Raw genomic sequence first — 21,406 nt, 5'->3', positions numbered from 1 at the left:
GCTTATCGATCACAATATGAGTAAATACAAAATTTAGTTCAAAAGATAATGTCATGTCTTAAGTTTTAAAAACCTACTTTGCTAAATTGCAAGTACTCTGTGATAAATCATGTTTTGGTTAATATTTTAACCAGGTCATATCACTACAGAATCAAGTAATTGCTAGTACCTGTCAGGCAACATGAGGTAGGATAGGATCTCAAAAATCAACACATCCTATCTGGATCTAAAGAAATTCAAGAAGAAATGAGAAGTCAGTTACATTTATCAGTCTGGAAAGGGCATCGGTACCTCAGTGAAGGCCAATGTCCTCAAATGAGAAAACATTGAACTGTGGAAAACTTACCAAGGAGTGGTTAATAAAACCAAAGAAAGTCGTAAGATAATGTCACTGTATATTTAAACTCAAACATGTTGATTATCTTGCAGATTGAGATTCAAAGCATACCAACCAGCAAGTCCAATGTCTCGGAAAAATAAAGTGTGGATCTGAATCTGATAAGCTGTGGCATGATGACCTTTATAATCCCGTTCAATTTTAAAAACCTTTCCATATCAAAACATTTTGTTTTGAAATATCAAATAACCACATGATTATAGATAATTGATTTTGATAACATCAAGTTACCAGAAAATTAATGACCCATATGTGCTTAACATTATGAAATACTGTTATTTTTATTTCTGTTTATGAAGTTATTTGTTTGCAACTCGGTAGATGTTTTAGCATTACGAGAGGGCGATGAAGGAACTCTCACAAGACCGTACATCACTCCGATGACGGTACAGCGGGAGTCTCGCGAGACTAAGCGCAGTTTCCCATCCAGCAAGTGTGGTGTTTGCGCGATAGAGACGAGGAAAGATGGCGACGCAGGGGAGCGAGTCAACTAAACCGACAGTCAGCAACGGAGAGGTAAAATGAATGACAGCCTTACAGCGGGTTTTTACTCGTCACGTTCGGAGAGTTGGAGTCGGTTTGACGGTTTCAACGTAGCGCTTCCTCGTCCTAACATTTAACCGTGTCAACCGTCGCTGAGCGAGCCTCAGTGACGTTGTCAGTGCCGGTTGGTTTTAAAACGACCTCCCGTCGCCGCTTACGGTGTGTTGTGAAACCGGGACGGTTAACGAGTCGAGATACGGAGCAAAGGAAGTGTTGTCAGTAGAGAATGTACCCGAAGGCGAACCTTAAAATAATCCCAACTATATGTTAAGTTTAATGTGTTGGTGTTTAACCAGCTGACAACCGCAGCGTGACAGTTAGCTATCACAAGGCCTGAACCTGGTCAGCGCAGCATGGCTTGATTAACTGGGCCAGTGTGTTCTCACTCATTTCAACTTTAAGTTAAACCCTTTCACATGCTATTTTCCTCTTCGGTGTGAATGGTGACCTTTTAAATGACAGAAACGCTGCCTCTTAAGGTTGGTCAGGTGGGGGAACCAGATGTAGCTTAGCCAAAAACTGCCGAACAAGGTTCCTACGCAGTCTCTTTACAGAATGAAAAAGTAAGCATAATTGGCTTCAATTCGACCGTTTTTGGCTCCTGGACAGCTTTAAAAAGCTCTGGCTCAAGCAATCTACCCACACTTTTCAAATCTGAACCGATCTATCCTTCAAAAGATATACATTCTGTATTAGACCATTATGGCTTGTGAAACCTTCACCCAAGGGCAGTTTCAGTCCTTTTTATTGGCATCTAAAGTGCCGTGGATCAGCTTTATTTCTGGGGAAAAAGAACCTGAAATTAGTTATACTATTACCATTTTGAATAGTTGTAACTCAAACTATTTACTCTGAAAAAGCACTAAAATTAATCTTAAATAAAAATCAGATCAGTTGTGTAGGTTTTATGCAAAGACGGATGAAGAGTTTTGTTTTTTAAAAGCTTAAATTTGAGGTCATTTATATTCCTCAGCTTACTTTGTCCCAAGATCACAAAACGCTGAATTAAAAAATATTTTCATCATATTGGCCTGAAATCTACTAGGAACAATCATGACTGAATGTTTCACCTTTCAGCAGTTAGAGTAAATGTTAGTTAATTAAATGTATAATAGTCCTGTCATTAGCCAAAGGGTCATGTTTGTTACTGTATATATAATATATGTTCACAATTTTAAAACATCAACTACCATGAAACCAAAAAAACATGAAGCTTGTGATCTTTCTCAAAATAAAATATATAGTGAAATTCTCATACTGAGACATAAATTGTTTCCAAATCTTGATTGAGTCCTTTTTTGTATAAAGGTACTTGAAAGCTTCATCCAGACTGTTTGGTTTATTTAAGAATTCCTATTCATTTTTAACTATATTTTATACATTTTTGTTGGATCAAATTTTTAACAATTAGTCCTGTCTAGATAACTAACAGCAAAAGGGATAAAATATGTATTTTGAGTGTGTATGTGTTATAAAAAAATGTAAAAACTGCAACCCATAACAGATAAAAATCTGTTTTCTATCTGCTAAGGTGATAGCACAGCCATTAATTGCTAATCAAACTCAACAATGGTAACCACAAACGCTCTATCAACTCTATGATTTAATTTGGAGTGTCTGACTAGCTGACCAGATGTGTGGACGGTGGGTGGATCACATTATTAAAGATATTTGACCACCACATACCATGCCATTTAAAACTTTGGGCGTCGTAGATACGTATGTAGTTCCATTTCTTAAAAAAAAAATTGTTATTCTCAATTTGTAAGATTAAATTGCTCAAGCAAGCAGAAGGATAGAAAGACGCAGCAGTATATTTTTATTTAAAAGATGGGCATGTTTTTTGTTTATGGGTAATGCATTCAGTGAACATAGCTAACTGTAGATGCTGTGGTATGTAAATGCAGACCTGTTATCATAATTTATATATGTTTTGTTTTAAATCATAAAATACATTTACAAAATGAACTTCTTATTGTATTAAATACAACTTGAAATGAATAAGACCATAAAAGTAGGAAAATTGCCATTTTTTAATTGTTTGTACTGCATATTTATAATATTGCATGTAAATATCAAAAGTGGAGGAACAATCAAGTGGACATTTATTCCACTAAAAGTCTGAGGTCCTAACATGGTGTATCAGCATTAGTGGCATAAAAGTTGCAATATTTGTAGAAAGATTTCTTAATGTGCTTAACGTAACACAGCTGAAAACAACCTGGGTGAAGAACTAGAACAATGAAGATACAACTTTTCCATAGAAAGTAAAATAGTAATATGGAGAACTTAAATGTAAATAACCAGGCAGAGATTGATCTTATTGAAATGGAAGCAACCAAAGGAAGTGGAAAAAGAGATATTAAAAAACAAAAGACATTCAAAGGTGACTAAATAACCAGAAGATACTGTATACGCTTGACAAACACGTGTTATCTAGCTGGTCGAAAAGGCCCACGGTCTTGTATTTGTTCCCTCTAAGTGTAGTGTTGCCAAAAGACAGTTATTTTCTGAACATTAGTCATCATAACATGTTACTAAAGGTCATTGTGAATCATCACTTTAAACCACTTCTCTCCTGTGTGCTTCAGTCTGATGCCCATAAAAATTCGGAGCATCATATTTCACAAACAGATGAAACTAGATGAAGGATGAAGCAGCAGTGAGTGGCAACAAAAGGCCAAGAATGTGGATTATCGTATGTTGGGTAGTTTTAAAACTAAAACTCTTATGTAGTTTTAGATTTATTTTACAAACATATTTGCAACATTTTTGTATCATGTATGTTAATTCTATCAAATGTTAGTTTACAATGTTTGTATCAGCTTCAAAGGGATTACTTAATTTTCTAAATGAATCAAAGGTATTTGAGTTAGAACATAGTTGCCACTAAAAAACAAGACTTATCTCTGTTTGGGAATCTTGACAGCATCTTCAGGAATTTTGTGAATGTACTTCATGCATTTGAATGATAAATTTTACAACCCTTCAGAATTTTGCCTGCCAGAAAGAAGGATGCTTCGCTCTGGTTTCCATGTTCCCGTTCGGGACAATGCATTAAGTGTCTCTTGGGCAACACAAATGCCGTGCAAAGATAAATTTACAATTAATTACAGAGCGAGCAGTTTCCCAGCTATCTAAATGTCCTGTTGCTAATCTGGGGAAATTTCTGAGACGACGTTTTGAGAGGGGCGTCAGTCGATGACGCCTGGTCAGATTTAATCATAAGTGTATGGTCTGCTCTATTCTGTTACAGCATTGATCTCAGCACCTTAGTCAAGGGTAGATTTCTCTTGCATTAAATCTGAATGTAACTTTGGAAAGCTTGGGTGAACCAGTCTTGTCACACAAAAAATAAATCTTTCCAAACTCTTTTTTTATGGTATTGCTGTCACAAAGTGTTGATTTTTGTCTCTAATCCCAGATAGACGGGTAAAACTAGTGTGAATCATTTAGCTGGACAACCTAGTCAATGATTAAACTTTGTTCAGCTGGTGTGCATTATTATCTTAAGGTGGAGCGAGAACCTTTTTCTATTGCTGAGTGTATATTTGGGTTTTCTATACATTTGTTCCATCTAGGAAACAAAAGTTTATGTCCCGGTTTATTAGCTTCATTTTATTTTTGCATAGCAGGATGTGGTAGTGAGGATGAAAAGCCCTATTTTTGTCTACTTCATAGCCTTCAACAGTGAGGTTTATTATGTTGCTAAGCCTGTTGGATGCTACAGATCTTCTCATTTCCTTGTTGTCTTTGAAAGCTACAAACATAACTTGTTGAAACTGATGACACTCTTAGCTTTGCGCTGTCTGTTTTTAGAGGCCAACCAGTGCTGTCCCTTGTGTTTGTAACAACAGAGCAGATTAGATGGTTAGATGGATAGTGAATGAGTCTCATGACTTGGCATGTGCTTGTCTATTGTGATACTTGAATAGACTGTGGCTTTGCCAGAGGGGAGTGGGGGTTACATTGGCATGCTGCAGCTTGGGGTAAAGTGACCACTAATATCCGCTTTTACTGATCCAAGCGATCATTTACAGAGACTAAAACCTTCAGATGAGTATGAGATGGAGGTCATTTCCCTTTGGCCTCTACTTTTAAGGCTTTCTAATTTATTTTGATAGAATATTATGAACACCATTTCTTTCACCATTCAGGTGTTTTGTAAAAGAAAACAATCTTACTTAGTTATTGCCTCATAAATTAAAAAGATCAGTTATTATCCATCAAGGTGATTTGTATTCAATTAGAGGGAAATTTACCGTATACATTTTAACTTGGATCAGGTTTTTGGTGGCTAACTAAAGTGTAAATGTTTAGAAAAACCTACTGTACATGTTTTCAGAGACATTTTCCCATCATGCATCTTGTCCTTATCTAGATTCTTACAGTTTTGACCAGTTGCAATTTCTGCACAATCTTAAAAAAAATGTGAAGTGTGATATTTTGTGTTTAGGTATTTTCCAGGTATGGAAGAAGATATCTATTGCAAGACTTTTTATTTCCCAATTTCCCTTTACGTCTGTCTGTTTTTATAGGTTTTTTAATCAGTTGAAAATTACAAATTAGATTAGAAAGTATGTAATAAAGTTGCATAAAAATGTTTGTAATAACTAATACTATTCTCACTTTGTTCATTTGTTGAGCAAATCAAAGTTCTCTTTCAGCAATACTTATTTACACACTGGTTTCCACTGAGACATCGTGACATTACCCACTGCTGCATCACCAATTAACCTTCTATTTGGCCACACTTGCATCTTTTTCATGTTTGTGTTTGTAGGTGAGCAGCAATGGAACCGCTGCAACAACAGATGGTCAGACTGTGCAGACAGCTGAAAATGTCCAGGATCCTCAGCAGCAGCAGCAGCAACAAGCACCTAATGCCTGGCAGGTCATCAAAGGCGTCCTCTTTAGGTGAGCTTTACTTACCTTTAATTCAGACTGAGAAACTTATTTCGCCAGCTGGCAGATAAAGGACTAGCGTGTCATTGTAATAATTAATAAAAGGTTATGTATTCTATTAGAATCATTATGGAGTCACTGTTTTATTGAAGGATACAAGTTGGTGGAGAATAATGGGCTGCAGGTCACTTAGTTCACTGTGCTCCAAATCTGTGTAGAGACTCTGCTGTCAGTCTTTCTACTTCTCTTCTCTGAGTCACCATCTTTTCTGTGTAAATTGAAGCATAAAGCAGAGGACAAAAAAAAGAATAATGGTTGAAAAATATTGAGTCCTGAAATAGAAACTTTATTGTATTACTATTTCATTTTTGTTGTCCTGACTCAGCTGCTTCTTCAGTTTTCCTGAAAGAGCTATTTTCTTTTTTCTAATTGATCCAAATGTCATCTTCATTTGATTACTGCAGTTAAAAAGCGATATCATTTTAATAAAGCAGAACATCTTGTTCCTTCATTGATGTAATTGGTGATTTTTTTTACTCTATGGTGTTCTGTTTTTTGGTGTTTTAAATCTGCAAGATGGGACAGTAAAGGCTTTATTTTTTAATCCGTTTTTAGATTTTAGTCAATGATCAACTTAATGATGTTTACATCCAGATGAAATATATTACTACTTAAGCTCCAACTAGTTGATGGTGAACAAGCAAAACATTTTAGAATTTTAATTATCAGTCACTTAAGTGGCGTGGCGTCGTCCTGTTGGCACCTATTCCCCTTTCCACCAAATAAAAAAGTTAAAAGTTTCAACATGAAATCAAATTCCGATTTTAATCCGAGTACCACAATAAAATAAAAATGACATTTGACATGTTTTTATCTTCTCTACAATTTTTACATTCAACTGTATGTCGGCTAAATCTACATTTTACTGATTTAGTGTTGCTTGTTTCTCCAGAATCTTCATAATTTGGGCAATCAGTAGTTGGTTCCGCAGAGGGCCGTCCACTCCTGACCCCAACACACCAGCAGGGGCCCCCAGAGTACCCAGCAGGAACCTCTTCCCCAAAGACACCCTCATGGTACAGTGCTTTTCCTCTTCCTGTTTTCTCATTTATGTGAATTAAAGATACATAAAAAATAACAATATCTAGTGTCTTTTGAAAGTTGTGTGAAATATCTGTCACAAAATTTGAGTTTAAATTTAGTAGGCATTAATATTTTTTCAAGGTACTATACATATAAAAAGAATAATGTATTCAAGATCTTCATTCCTAAACAGCCCTCATGTTGGGATCCCTAACGTAATCTCACCGTGGCCGAGTGTTAGCATGCTCTTAGCCTATCTGGCTGCGTCTCTCCTGACACTGTAATAAGATAAACACCCTTTTTTTTTTCTCACCGTGCCTGCAGGACCTGTACATCTACGTGTCCCAGGAGGAGGTGTTCTCTGACTTCAACAACACAGATGCCCTTTTCTGGTTCCACAGGGACCTGGTCTACGGAGACTGGGCCACAGGGGAGAGTGGAGATGGCTGCTACCAGCAATATAAAGAGTTAGACATCTCAGAGGTAGGGGTTTCTGAGAATGGGGGGCAGGAGGGTTCTACAGTGGAAGAGGAACTTTGATAAATTTGTGTCTGCGACTCTTAATGTCTTCCCGTTTGGTGCTTGATTGCAGAAAGTTCAGCAGAACGGCTCCCTGTACATTCATGTCTACTTTACAAAAAGTGGATTCCACCCCGACCCGAAACGCAAGGGGCAGTACCGCAGGCTGGCAACAGTTCATTCAACAAAAAGTAAGGAGCAGGAATACACAAGATTTTTTGTTACAGGAATTAAATAACCACTGATCACTGCTTTGTTTGTTGTTGTTTTTTTCAGTGCTCAATAAATTCAAAAGAAGAAAATTTATGAAAACTAAGAATCTGCTCACAGGAGAGACGGAAGCAGATCCTGAGATGATTAAGGTGAACTGACACACAAAAAAAAAACACAGTTATGACTAAAATGTTGTCCAATCCCTGCATTTTTGTCTGACATAACATCCCCGATTTCAATAGGGGGCAAAAATATTTATTGTTTAAGGAAAGGGAGGAAAAGATTTTCAAAATAACATTTGATACATTTATCAGAACCATAATTTTTTTTCATTTGTAACAGAGCTTAGCTGTACCAGTTGGTCTAATAGCTTCATATCAAAATCACATGTAATGTAGCAAAGATTCGTGGGAAAGGTTGAACACAGAAAAGAGAGCAAAGAATTTAATCACTAGAAATATTTTCTTATCTAAATGAAATGAGCATAAAAGCACCAACACATTTGTTCTACGAACTGGATTACCCAAGTAAAAGATAATTTATTTAAATTTTATCTGGTTTTTTTTAAGTAGCTTTCCTATTTTTTGTTGTTGGCTGTTGCTGCTCTAAAATGTCTCAACTATATTTCCTCACAGCGGGCAGAGAGCCACGGTCCAGTAGAGATTATCTCCCACTGGCACCCCAACCTGACCATTAATATGGTGGATGATCACACAGCCTGGGTGAAAGGCTCTGTCCCACCCCCTCTAGACCAATGTGAGTTTCACTTCCTGTTTTAAATGTTTCAGTTGTAACTGAATTTCTAGCTTATTGGTTTTGCGTCTGATATTGCCGTTGTTCTGTGTCTGACTTCAGATGTTAAGTTTGACGCAGTAAGTGGCGACTACTACCCCATAGTTTACTTCAATGACTACTGGAACCTGCAGAAGGACTACTATCCCATCAATGAGACCCTGACCAAACTCCCGCTGAGGCTCGCATACTGCCCGCTGTCCCTGTGGCGCTGGCAGCTCTACGCTGCCCAGAATGCTCGGTCACCATGGAACTTCCTGCCTGAGGACACGTACGAGCAATCTGACGAAGACCAAGACTCCGTCAAGGTGAGCGCCCACAGCTAAATACAATGATGTGATGTCATGTTAGTTGTCCCATTTTTGGTTGCAGTAGTGTAATCTATTAATTTTACTGTTATCACGTTACATCAGAGAAGAAACTTGCAGGGTTCTAAATAGAGATGTGCCGATCAGGTTTTTTCCTGCCGATACCGATCACCCATGAGGGCCGATCACCGATACCGATCAGATAATTATTTATTTATTTTTTTATCATAAACGCTACCGGTTACATTATGTGGAAAAAGGAACCATGAATTCACCTTAATTTAGACAAAAACGTGTTTTTAATAACATTTTCCAAGAAGAAAACTAAACAAAACAGGCATTCTGCAAATTGTGCTGCTATTGGTAATACTATCTTTAACAGACTTAAAACATATGAAGGCTCTGAAATAATGCAAAGAGCCAAAATAAAACCTCATTGCCAAAAAAATTCAAGTATAAAACTTAACATTCAAAGGCAAATACAGGTTCCATTACAATAAACAATCCTGAGTTACTGAATGGAAACTTCCTGATAGCATGGCGGCTAGCTGATTACTGCTAGTTCTGAGTGGCTGTTTCTGACTGAGCGGAGTAATTATGCAGAGCAGGGAGGAGATCGATTATTTTTTTTAGAGATTATCCGTCTCATGTTAGGACAGCGAAAGTTTTAATACGTATGTAAAATTTATTTTTTTAGGTTAGATGCTGCAGCTTTAAGCAGAGGTTCGGTGTGAGAGTCACTACCAGGTGGAGCAGAAGCGGCGCTCCGTCTGTGAAATATTACTACCTGTAGCGTAGCAGCGGTTCAACAGCGAGAGCAGAACCAGCATCTTACATCGCAGCTCGAAGACTTAAATAATTTTGCGGGTTATTTGTTAGCTTTCTGACCGTCATGCTAATCCGGGTGAGTGTTTGTAGCTGTGCGATGCTTTACCTGCTATCTGATCCTCCATATGTCTTTTTTACTGCAGTGAGCCTCGATGTAGCCAAACTCTGTCAAGTATGGCATTGTTTTTATGTCGTATTAGCTTCGTTGTGTTGATGCATTTTGACGTGCTTCAATTTTCCGCCGCAACACGCAAACTTCCCCATTCACTCAGTGCGTTATACTGTAGTTCCACATCACTTAGGATTTGTTGCTGTGCGTTTGCGCAGTGTGAAGGAAAGAGGAGACCATCTGCACAGACAGGCTGCGAAATGAGATGCTGATCGGTATCGGCAACAAGAGCCAATGATCACCGTTCACCGATCATGCACTTTTTCACGAAAATCGGCCGATTATGATCAGTGACCAATCAATCGGCACACCTCTGGTTCTAAATAATTGTAAACATTGTTCTAATAAAGGTGAGAGTAAGAGCAGGAATATTTTCAAATTACAAGAAGGATGGAAAAATGAAGATGATTAAATTTGTGTTCACAATATTTAAAAAATGAGTTTCAGTAAGATCTGCGTCATTTGTACATTAGTAGATATTTTTGTTGCTTTTTGTATTAAAGGATATTTCAGTTAGTTATTCAGAACTTGACCTGATTTGGCTCTTCCTTAGTCTTAGTGTGATTTTGTTATCTTAGTTAAATAAACCCTGTGAATACTTTTTTGGGGTTTGTTTTTCATAGATGAGAAACATTTTAACTTGTACGCTTTAACATTAAAATGTTGTTTTTCCTTGTACAGGTCGCTCTCTTGGAAACCAATCCGTACCTGCTGGGACTCACCATTGTGGTGTCTATTGTACACAGCATCTTTGAGTTCCTCGCTTTTAAGAATGGTGAGTAGGCAGATATTTTTTCTTAATTTTCATCAAAAACAAAGGTGTTTTAGTGCGGTCTCCCAGCTGAGCTTCCCCACATCATCCTCTGTTTTTCTTCTTTTCTTTCCTCCCCATCAGATATCCAGTTCTGGAACAGTAGACAATCTCTGGAAGGACTGTCTGTGCGCTCCATCATATTTGGGGTGTTTCAGTCTCTTGTTGTGTTGCTGTACATTTTGGACAACGAAACCAACTTTGTGGTGCAAGTCAGCGTCTTCATCGGTCTTCTAATTGATCTGTGGAAAATCACCAAGGTTATGGATGTCAGGGTAAGTAAATAAACACTAACCAACGTGTGCATTTTTCTGTAAAATCTGGGGAAGTTTCTACGTTTTAGGGAACAAGCTAAGTCAGAACCAAATTAAACATGTGTATGTATATAACTAGGCCTGTCACAGTAAACAATAAATCAATTAATTGTATGATAAACTCGAACAATAATTAATAATAATTAATTTTCATTTGCTTGACGTGTCATTTTTCTTTTTTTTTCTCTCTCTATCAAAACTGGTCTTCAGTCTGGTGCTCTGGTCTCAACTATCCCTTTTTGTGAAAGACCTCAAAATTAATTTTATTTGTTATTTCTGTTGTTTTGGTTATTTTGGATATTAAAAATATCTTCCAGTTTCAACGTTTAAAAGTTCATCAGAATTTTTGAGGAAGTGTTCTTGTATTATTCTTCCATTATATTACTTGAAAATTGTCTCAAAACAACATTATCGTTTATTGCAATAAGTTCTGGGACAATTTATCGTCTGGCAAAATTTATCTTGACAAGCCTATAATATAACATGTTATGCTTTTTATTTAAATTAGCTTAGCTGGTGTAATGTAGCTGGAGGAGGTATTATGTATTTTCCAGAGATAAAGTATCATTTTATCGCACAGTCAAGCAATTATGTTGCCTTCAGTAGTTATCAAAATGGCGTATATATCCAAAATAATTGAAAAGAAAATTGACTTTGCATTATAGCCCTAATTGATGTCTTGAAATTGGCCTCCATCTCTTTAAGAAGCTCTTACTCTTTCTAACCCCCCTTCAGCACATCATGGCAAGAATTATAGTGGGAAATTGTAGGGGTTGGGCTCATTCCTTATTACTTTTTACCAGATTTATGTGAATTTCTGTTCTGATCGTTATTCTTTGCTCCCTCTAGTTGGACCGAGAGAACAAAATCGCAGGGATTCTTCCAAGATTGGTATTCAAAGATAAATCAACATATGTGGAGTCTTCAACCAAAATCTATGATGACGTAAGTTTGCATGATGTTCAAGATGCAGCACTCTAGTCATGTTTATTCCAGTAAATTCAGTTAAAAAGGGAAACTCATGTAAAGATTAACTAAATACTTTGATACATTTTGCATAGTTTAAAAAAAGAATAAAGCTGGAATATCATTAAAGGCCAAATTTAAGTAAAAGGGATCTCTGGTAGAGAAGTGACTCTACGGTCTGTTATAAACGTTGGTATTGCTGACCAGCGTCGTCGCCGTCTTGCAAATAGTCATTGGCACCTTCTACAAGTAAGGACCAGGGGCAGAAAGCTTAACATGGTTATCGCTAAAGAAGGTTGGCTATATTCAGTGTATTGTGTCGAAGCATATTTTTGAAAAGTTAAGTGAAAGGAAAATGTTGCCCAAGTAACAGAAGTAATAATCATCATTAACAAACATTAAAAAGAGTTTAACTTTTTAAATTGAATTCACCTGGGCTGATGAAGTTGAATCAGTCAACAGTGTTGTTTACTTTAGGAAACCCTGAATGTTGATGCCTGCTGAATGACCTGAACGGGTCTTTTAATGCTGTCTGAGATATTTTTTATTCAATTGTATTTTACATCAATGAGCATCAGTGTATGTAAGTAACACAGAGTTGTATTGACCTCCGTTCTGTGTTGTTGTGTTAACAGATGGCCTTCAGGTACTTGTCATGGCTGCTCTATCCTCTGTTCGGCTGCTACGCCGTCTACAGTTTATTGTACGTAGAGCACAAAGGCTGGTACTCCTGGGTACTCAGCATGCTTTATGGCTTCTTGTTAACCTTTGGTAAGTTTATCTGATGGTTTCATGCCCTTTAATACGTGTTTTTTTTTTTCTGCTGCATAGAACATGTCCAATAATCTCAGCTGTGACCATGTAAATAAAAACAAATCTAGATTTAGAGTAATTTAGGCTTGAAATGTCATATCAAGACTTTTTTTTTTAAAAATTGAAAATAGTGGGAAAAACCCAAAAAACAGTACCTGCACGTACTTTCTTTTAGACAGTAATATATGAAATATCAACAAGGTAAGCTCTTGGATTGAAAGTTTTATGCTGTTTGATTCTTTAGTATTTTAGATAAACAGACTGGTTGTCTTAAATATTCAGATTACAGCAGAAAAACGTTCCTGTGCGTGCTTCTATCGTTTTATTGGGATGTTTTGTCAGGTTTGCTGCATCCCTTAAACTGTACCTGGTTGCAAATACACCTGCTGGTTTTTATACTTGCATCATAGTTGCACATCTATATTCCCTGTAGTCTCTGTTAAGGCTTTGTGTATTTTTAGACATTGAATTGCACTCTGGCAAGTTTCCTGCTTGCTTTACTGAGTTGATTGTATAACCAGCTGCTTTCCGTCTCTTTTTAGGTTTCATTACAATGACACCGCAGCTATTCATCAACTACAAAATGAAGTCTGTAGCTCACCTCCCGTGGAGGATGCTCACCTACAAGGCTCTCAATACCTTTATTGATGACCTGTTTGCCTTTGTGATTAAGATGCCCATGATGTACAGGATAGGATGCCTTAGAGACGGTAAGTCCTTTGTTGATGTAAATTCCCAAGTGCTTGAGAAGAAGACGACAACTGGACTTCTCTCGTTTCTTGAAGGCAAATGAGAGACAAAATAACATGAAACAAGAGAAGTCCTGTAACCTTCTACTAAAATATTTAACTGATAATCTATACCAGCTGATAATTATGTTAATCAGAGAATGTTGTGACTAGAAAGTGATGCATGCTGTTTTTGTTTGATGCATTTTAGATTTTCAGTTTAGAGGCAGTAAATCCAGAGGCTTTGTGTTTGTTTGGAGGAAGATTTGCTCAAATTCTTTTGTTTAATATCAACCAGAAATGGAGCTCACAAATATTTGCTCTAGCAGTCCAGCGATGATTCAGACCTGCTGTCCAGATTACAATAATGCTGGAATGTCCGCCTCAACTTTTACTGTAGTTAAACCTCCAACTCCACCTTGTGGCAATTAATTGTAGCTACTTATAAGCGGTTTTCCTTTAATTTGGAAGATAGCAGGCTTGATTCAGCTCTTATATTAAAAATCAATGTAAATATTCTAAAAATTTTGAATTTTGCTTATTGTAATTTTGCTTATTGCAAGATTTTCTCCAAATACAAAGTTATTTGGAAAATGCATCAGTAGTATTGTTCTTTAGGGGTTACTTGATGTAACAATATATATATATATATATTTTTTAATTTTTTTATTTTTTTTATTTATTTATTTATTTTTTACCTGTAAGAGTCGTCTACAGTTGAAGGAGTGACCGGGTCGGTCGGCATGCTTTTCCATCTGTCGGCCATATTGGATTTAACAAAAATGTTCTTGGCCTTGCAGCTGATGGCCAGTAGTTGATAGTGTATTTTATGATGCTCTGGTGTCCACTTCAGTGGTCCGTGTGCATTTATAACATAAAAATCCACAAGAAGCTCAAGAAAACGTCATTTAGACAGCTGTCTACTGCAGTGATCACTTTGTACAAAAGGCTCATAGTGGCAAACTTAACTTCTTATGCTTATTTTTTTGTTACCATAATTTTTTTCTTGCCACTTTCAAAGTTCAAATTTTTGGCGTGTCCAACAAATAGTTGGTCTGTTGGTAGATTCTACACTGCAGTTTGTGGTTGTAGTGTGATCATTTGGAAAACGTTTTATTGGGCAACGTATTTGGTAGTTTGGATATTAAGGTCATACTTATAAGAACAGAAAAACCTCAAAGCTAAACTCCAACTATTTGTTGTATAATTTTAATTTTTTAAATATTTTTTTTGTTTTTGATGATGCTTTCTGAAATGTGTTGCTAATTTTGAGCCGCACAGATTCACTGACACACCCGACTTCTGACTGCTCTCCTGCAGACGTGGTGTTCTTCATCTACCTTTACCAGCGCTGGATCTACCGGGTCGACCCCAACAGAGTGAATGAATTCGGCACCAGTGGACTGGACCACACCCAGAACAACACAGCAGAGACCACGCCCGCCCTCACAGACAAACCAGAGGGGGAGAAAAAGAACGATTAAACACGACCCCGCACTTATCTTCTCCCGTGGTTCCAACCGCCGGGGCGAAGAGGACTTGTGGAAGTTAGTGCAGGGAGTGGAGTGGTCGGTTAGCCGTTTAATGGACGCCGCTACAGGAAAAAAAACCAACAAAACAAAGCAAAAAAAAAAAAGAAACAAAAAATTGCAGTTTAACTGTTCCCTCTGATCTCTTTGTGGATCCGCAGAGAGTCCTATTCAGTGTAGACTTGGTAAATTCTTATTTCTGTTCCACCACCCTCCCCTGCCCTCTCGTTTTGCAGTTCAAGTGAAGTAATACAAAACGTGACGTACTGTATTCTGTAAGATTTCTTTCCGGAGGGTGACGATGTGTTCGGCTAGATGTTGGAAGGGGAACAGTTGCCAGATTTTCCTCCATTTAACTTTTAAAACAGGGAAGAAAGAGGCCAAGTGCAACTTTTCTTTTGTGTCGATTCCTTGTGAATTATTATTTTTTTTCTTTTCATTCCATGTGAGCACCGTGTTTCGGGTTTGCCTAGAAACTTGCGTGTAGTGCTGGAGGAAACTGGAAAAGTCCTGAGCCACACTGGAGGACGAGACGTGGCGACCGGAGACACGACGGACGACCCCGCGGGACGAGCTGCCTGCAAGACAATGACTACTACACTCAATTTTAAAAATGGTTAATGTTCTAGACTTGAACACAGAGGAAAAAAAATAACAGCCTTGTTGGTATTAATATAAAATATTGATAATATTGATGACTTAATCTTGTTTTGCAGTCACTGAAACATTCTTTTGTATCTCCTTTAAACTGTACAGACTTATGTTAATAATTAATGTCCAAAATATACAGAAACCAATGAGTTGGAAGCCTGATTTTTATGTGTCCCATCAGCCTGATGTCTGATTTTTTTTTTTTTTTTTTCATTAATTGTCACCAAATCACCACAGCAGCCAGGAAACCAGGAAACGTCAGATGCGTTCTAACAGAATTACAGTGTCTCTTGTTTTTCTTTCTTTTTTTTAAGCTCTGTAAATCAAAAGAGAAGGGTTCCATGTTGGTGCATATTAAATTTTTGAGCATCCATGTTTATAGTAAAGACTTAAGTGTGATTTGAAATGTCTATGCAATGCTTTGTTTTTCAGATTTTACTTCTAATTTTGTGTTTAAGACCAATTACTTTTTTTTGCATGGAACTGCCTTTTATTAGTTTCTAATGATATTGAAGGAAATATAATTTGTGTATTTTAAAAACATCAACATTATGAACCAGTTTTTAATCCTCTAAATTGTCGTCCCTTATGATCCTGGTATGTCTGCAAAACGACGGTAACCAGCATTCAGGTTCCTGCAGCCTAAAGGTGACGGCTAATAGACATTCTGTTTGCAAATAAAATATTAAATGTTTAGAAAAATCGGCTGTATTTATACTGACCCATCGGTTTGGGAAATTGAAACTGGTATAAAATTTAAGCTAGTAGGTCTTGACATAGGTTGAGCAATCACAGCAAAATTATTCAATTAATCTTTTATAGTTTCACTTAAGATAAATGACTAAAATGTACATATTGTAATAAAAAAAAAGCCAGTTTGCCTCTTGGTGAGTTCCACTGGCCTTATATAGACGGTTACAGTGACTATACCTTTAAGAGTATATAATCACCTTATGCTTCATAACGTTTTACAATAATTGGGTTTAAAATTTGACTTGTTTCTGAAGTGAATTTTCCTTAAAGATTGGCATGTACACATTCACTCCCAGTACTACAAACTCCAGATTTGTAGCCATTGCCAAACTTCCAGTATATTTCTAGCTCACTGTTTGAGCTAGAAATGGCTCGAACGCTACCTCTTGGCAGAACAGGTAGCGTTCGTGTAAACTGGTTGGTTTCACGGAAGTCGACTAACTAAATGGCATCAAAAATTAATTTGACTTTGGCTCCAAGCTCTGCATATAGACTAAGTATGTGTATAAACGTTAGAGGAAATAAAATGAGGATAAAAGAACTATTTGTACATGTAATTTTCAGGCATATTTTATTATAAGAATCTGTCTGGCTCCTTTATCCATCCATTCCAAAACTAGTAGAGTTTGGGCTCATTGTCATCTGATTCTAATCATCACTCACTGGAAAAATGATACTAGTTTTTGGAAGGTTTATGGTGAGTCTTATGAATGAATTTGAGATCTGGAAGTAAAGATTGAGCTATTTTACCTCCATAAGTATTTTTGGAAAAAATGAGGCGACACTTTTGAAACCTAAGGACAGTCCAACAACGGTCAGCATTACGCTGGTAGCAAAGCACACACTACAGGGTGTGTTTTGCTACCAGCATTAGTATTGCATTGTACAAAGTAAATAAGCTCCAATCAGCAGCTTTACGGTGGAAACTTAGCCACTGTTGGTGTTGCAGCAAGGCAATGATCCAAAATACACATCAAAACTAGATTTGAAATGACTAAAGCAGGCCATCATTGGACTTGAGGAAAACCCCGACTTCAAGCTTAGGATTTATGGACCATGTTCAAAAGCTGAGCCTGCAGGAAAGAAAATGATCTGTACCATTTTTATTAAGCGTCACAAATCCTGCAGAATTATGTCTGAACCTTGTTAATTGGCCACTAAAGTTGTTAGCAGGCTGCTGCATAAGAGGCATTGTTTAATTTTAAACCTGCATGGATTCTTGTTTTGAATGTTGTGTAATCATTCCACCTAGAGGGAGCCTTTAACTCACAATTAAAAGGCCCAAATGACCTCGTTTTAATATTTACATCTATATTTTCTGCCTTGCTATGTTTAAAAATAAGGGCCATTTATTTACACCCGCATGGGTGGTGTCGCAGGTGTAAACAGAGGTGAGGTTGACTGAAATTCGGGGTTGTGTTGTGTACACATAATACTAAAAATTCAGAATAAGTTTAGTAATCATTCTTGTGAAGTTTTTGATGAGTCTTATAAATAAATTTGAGCCTTACATGGTGGGTTACAGTTCTTGCTCGTATCTACAATGTGTAGTTGTAGATATTCTTCTGAACTGCACACCAGTAGCTGGGTTTCATAATCTGATCATGTCTGATTCTCTCGTGCAGGCTTTTTATTGCTTTAAAAGCCTATTTTGCAACATGTTTATTACCGGAATTTTACTTTGAAACCTACTGTGTAAAAGCATCAGGATGAGTGATCCTGCAACAGTGGATTTGGGAGCATCTGCTGAGTCACTGCTTCCTCTAAACGCTTTGCTTTCGTTTTCCTTTTCCTTTAAATCATCTTTTCTCTTTGTGACCAGCAGGTGTCACTGCTGCTCCCCCAAAAAAACAATGACTGCCTCCTAAACTCTGGGTGGGAAAAAAAAGCTGTCAAAACACACGATTAATCACGTCATCTTTGGGGGAAGCTACTAAACGTGCAGAGAGGTTATTGGTGAAGCAAATCAGAAATTTCCACTTTTCTTTGTGTGTGAAGGAAGTGGGATCAGAGGCTGATGCAACCAGGAGCAATATTAAAAGTGTTGGCTCAGCCTGCTGCTTGAAATGTATTTGGTTTTCAAATAGTTTTGCATGAGATCTGAAGCGAGAATCCGAAAGCGAAAAGACGTGAGCTCAGATTATCTTATGGAGAGAGGGAGAAAAAAAGGTTAGGTCTACTTTGAGCTGAAGACGCTGTAATAGTCAATTCAGCTACAGACTTTAATGCTGTAAAACCTGCAGCTGCTCCAGGAGGGAGCAGGAGGGGGGGTTTCCCGCAGGAGAGGTGACGCGACGCTCGGGGGATTTCCGCGAAGCGCGGCGGGCCAATCAGAGCAGAACACTGAACTTCATCTCTCTCGGCTTTGCTCACATGTCTTCGAGGCTCTCCGACACCTCTGCAGTGCTCAGACTTCGTGCTGGTGACTAGACTGAAACCCACACTGACAGGTTCCTGATCGAGAGCAGAGGAGCGTTTCCTGGACTCATCCGGGTTGAACAGGACTCGAGCGCGCGACGGCCGACTTCAGGGTCTTCACCTTCCTCACATGAGATGAAAGATATGGACTTCTTCAAAGGTATGGCGGGGTTAAAATGTGCTCTTTTCCGCTTGTCACCGTCTAATTCACCGCTGTCCTCCTGGTACATGTAATTCTATTAATATTATTATCGTTATTTTTCACAGCCGAGGAGCCAACACCCAATTCAGGGATCAACGCGTTTTCGCACACTTGTACTCCCAATGGCGAACTGGGTGAGTTTTATTTTTGATGCTTTTTACGCTGTAACTACACAGAGGCATGGCAAACCTTGTTACGCTTCGTTGTGTCCCGACTTGACCTGAGCCAATAGTCTGAGTAAACAATGATTCACTTTTCTTCTGCCGGTCATTTTATCTAAAATGAGCGTGAACGGAGGAGAGTACATATAAAAAGGAGCCTAGTTCTCGAAAATGTGCATGTTGATGCTTTTCTTTTTTTTGCAATAACATTTTTATAGCCTTAAGATTGGCATATTACTCCAATATTTGCCCCCCCCCCCCAAACAATATTAAAAAAAAATCAGCTTGAATAAGTTATAAAACGTGAAATGTAGAGTTTAGGTTCAGGTCTTTCCTGTGTGCTTTGTTTACCTTTCTGCATCTTGAACGCAGGAAGCCGTTCTGCGACACACGTCAGACCACAGCCAATCAGAAAACCTGAGGTCACAGTTTAACTCTTTGCCCTGTACACTTATGTGTGGTGTAAAACCAACACTCTACACCACCCTGAAAACATGGTGACACATGGTGGTGGCGGCAGCATCATGCATTAAGATGTTTGAAGCTTAACCTATGACAATTCAGAAAGAAAGCGAAGTAGATGCTTCCAGAGCTTTGAACATCCAGTCAGAGCTAAACTAGAACAGTTTCACCATGATCGTCTAGTCTAAATCTAAGTGGCAACCTGTGTGGTCTCTCTGTTATGTCTGTCTGAGTAATGCTGTTTTGCAAACAGTATAACTCTGGATATGAGCATCACGCACATCCCATAAAACCCAATGAAAAGCCTTGAAGTTTGAGGTTGTTATGTGATCAAATGTGGAAAAGTTCAAGGGATTAAAGCACTTCTAGCAATAAAGTAGCCTTTCCCGTGGCATTCATGAAGAAACCTCGATACACACCTGAACACATTGTTTTTTTTGGTAGCCTGTTGTTTACTCCATTGGACCGCATGTTTGTTTGTTCTTTTTGTTTTTTTAATGTGATTAGATGAAATAAACCTCTTATTTCTCAAACCAAAGTGTTTAGTGAGTGGATTATAGCACGCAAAGTCTGAGCTCCTCATTTTCTTTTTTCTTTTTTGGCACGCAGACCTAATTACAGAAATCATCAGTGACTTCAACGAACAGCAAAACGGCTCCCTTCCTGGCCCGCCTCCTCTTCCTCCTCCTCCAGACTGCTTCTGGAGGACGACGGAGGGTGAAGATGTCCTAAACCAGGACGGCTTCACCCTGCCGCAGAACCTCCAACCGACGACCAAACCCGTGCTGGTACCCAGAGGCACTGCAGTGAGTAACGCTTTGGTTGCTTTAGTGAAAAGTGCTCTTCTTCTTCTTCTTCTTGAGTCCTGGTCAGTTTTCTACCTCTTCTTAGAGGTTTCAAAAATAAAGGGTTTATTTGCATTGGTTTTAAAATAAAAACGTACTAAGAAAGTGGGCCCAAATGTCTTGCCGAAGTTTTAAGTCAGGCTGTTGCTAACTCTGCTAGCATTAGTCACAATAATGAATGAATGAATTAATTGCATAATAAATTAAAACAAGCTCAATCATTTCCATTGGCGTGATTAATTGTTTATCGTCTTTTTTTTCTCTCTTTCTACCAAAAACTAGATGATAAAAGTCTTCAGTCCGATGCGTCCATTTTTAGGACAATTTTGTTTACAGACTTCATAATTGATTTTATTTGTTGTTTTGCTTATTTATTTTTGATATTTAAAATGTGTTCCAGTTTCAGTGTTAAATGTTTATTGGAATTTAAAGTTTATTGATCTATGAGAATTTGTTCTTCCTTTATTATTTTGCCATTATGTCATATTGTCTAAAAAATGGTCAAAACAACAATATTATCGTTTATCGCAATCATTTCTGGAACAATTTATCATCTAGCCAAATTTGTTGTCGTGACACGCCTTACAGATGCAGAAAACTCCCTTCTGCATGGAGTTTGCTAATTGATGACTAAATTGGTCTCGGGTGTGAGTGTGTTTTTATGGTTGTGTGTTTCTCTGTTGAGGGCTGCACACTGATGCAGTTGGTAGAGCTGTTGCCTTTCAGCAAGAAAGTTCTGGGTTCGATTCCCGGCCCCGGTCTTTCTGCATGGAGTTTGCATGTTCTCCCTGTGCATGCGTGGGTTTTCTCCGGGTACTTCGGTTTCCTCCCACAGTCTAAAAACATGACTGTCAGGTCAATTGACAGTTAATTAACTCTCCAAATTGTCCCTAGGTGTGAGTGTGTGTGTGCATGGTTGTTTGTCCTCTGTGTTGGTTGGTTGGTTGGATGGTTGGTTGGATGGATGGATGGATGGATGGATGGATGGATGGATGG

The 21,406-nt window shown here is 37.9% G+C and overlaps 2 protein-coding genes across 2 annotated transcripts in view; both read left to right on the top strand.

Moving 5' to 3' along the window:
• The first annotated feature begins 798 nt into the window (after positions 1-798).
• Positions 799-15,979, top strand: clptm1 (CLPTM1 regulator of GABA type A receptor forward trafficking). The gene is made up of 14 exons (XM_008425763.2): positions 799-913; positions 5,724-5,857; positions 6,798-6,921; positions 7,253-7,411; positions 7,521-7,638; positions 7,724-7,809; positions 8,296-8,416; positions 8,516-8,760; positions 10,439-10,532; positions 10,653-10,843; positions 11,732-11,827; positions 12,484-12,619; positions 13,204-13,371; positions 14,710-15,979. Exons 1-14 carry the CDS (start codon positions 863-865, stop codon positions 14,871-14,873), a joined length of 1,887 nt encoding a protein of 628 aa, XP_008423985.1. The 5' UTR covers positions 799-862; the 3' UTR covers positions 14,874-15,979.
• A 2,290-nt stretch (positions 15,980-18,269) lies between these two features.
• The window catches only part of relb (v-rel avian reticuloendotheliosis viral oncogene homolog B), a 14,519-nt gene continuing 11,382 nt past the window's right edge, over positions 18,270-21,406 (top strand). Inside the window, exons 1-3 of the mRNA XM_008425760.2 lie at positions 18,270-18,900; positions 19,008-19,076; positions 20,175-20,371. Coding sequence (XP_008423982.1) covers positions 18,876-18,900; positions 19,008-19,076; positions 20,175-20,371 — 291 coding nt within the window. The 5' untranslated portion in view covers positions 18,270-18,875. The remainder of the gene's footprint in view (positions 18,901-19,007; positions 19,077-20,174; positions 20,372-21,406) is intronic.

The sequence above is a fragment of the Poecilia reticulata genome, linkage group LG13 (assembly GCF_000633615.1).
Source record: "Poecilia reticulata strain Guanapo linkage group LG13, Guppy_female_1.0+MT, whole genome shotgun sequence".
Taxonomy (NCBI): domain Eukaryota; kingdom Metazoa; phylum Chordata; class Actinopteri; order Cyprinodontiformes; family Poeciliidae; genus Poecilia; species Poecilia reticulata.
The sequence above is the reverse complement of the archived record's forward strand: the minus strand, read 5'-3'. Positions and strand labels throughout refer to the sequence as shown.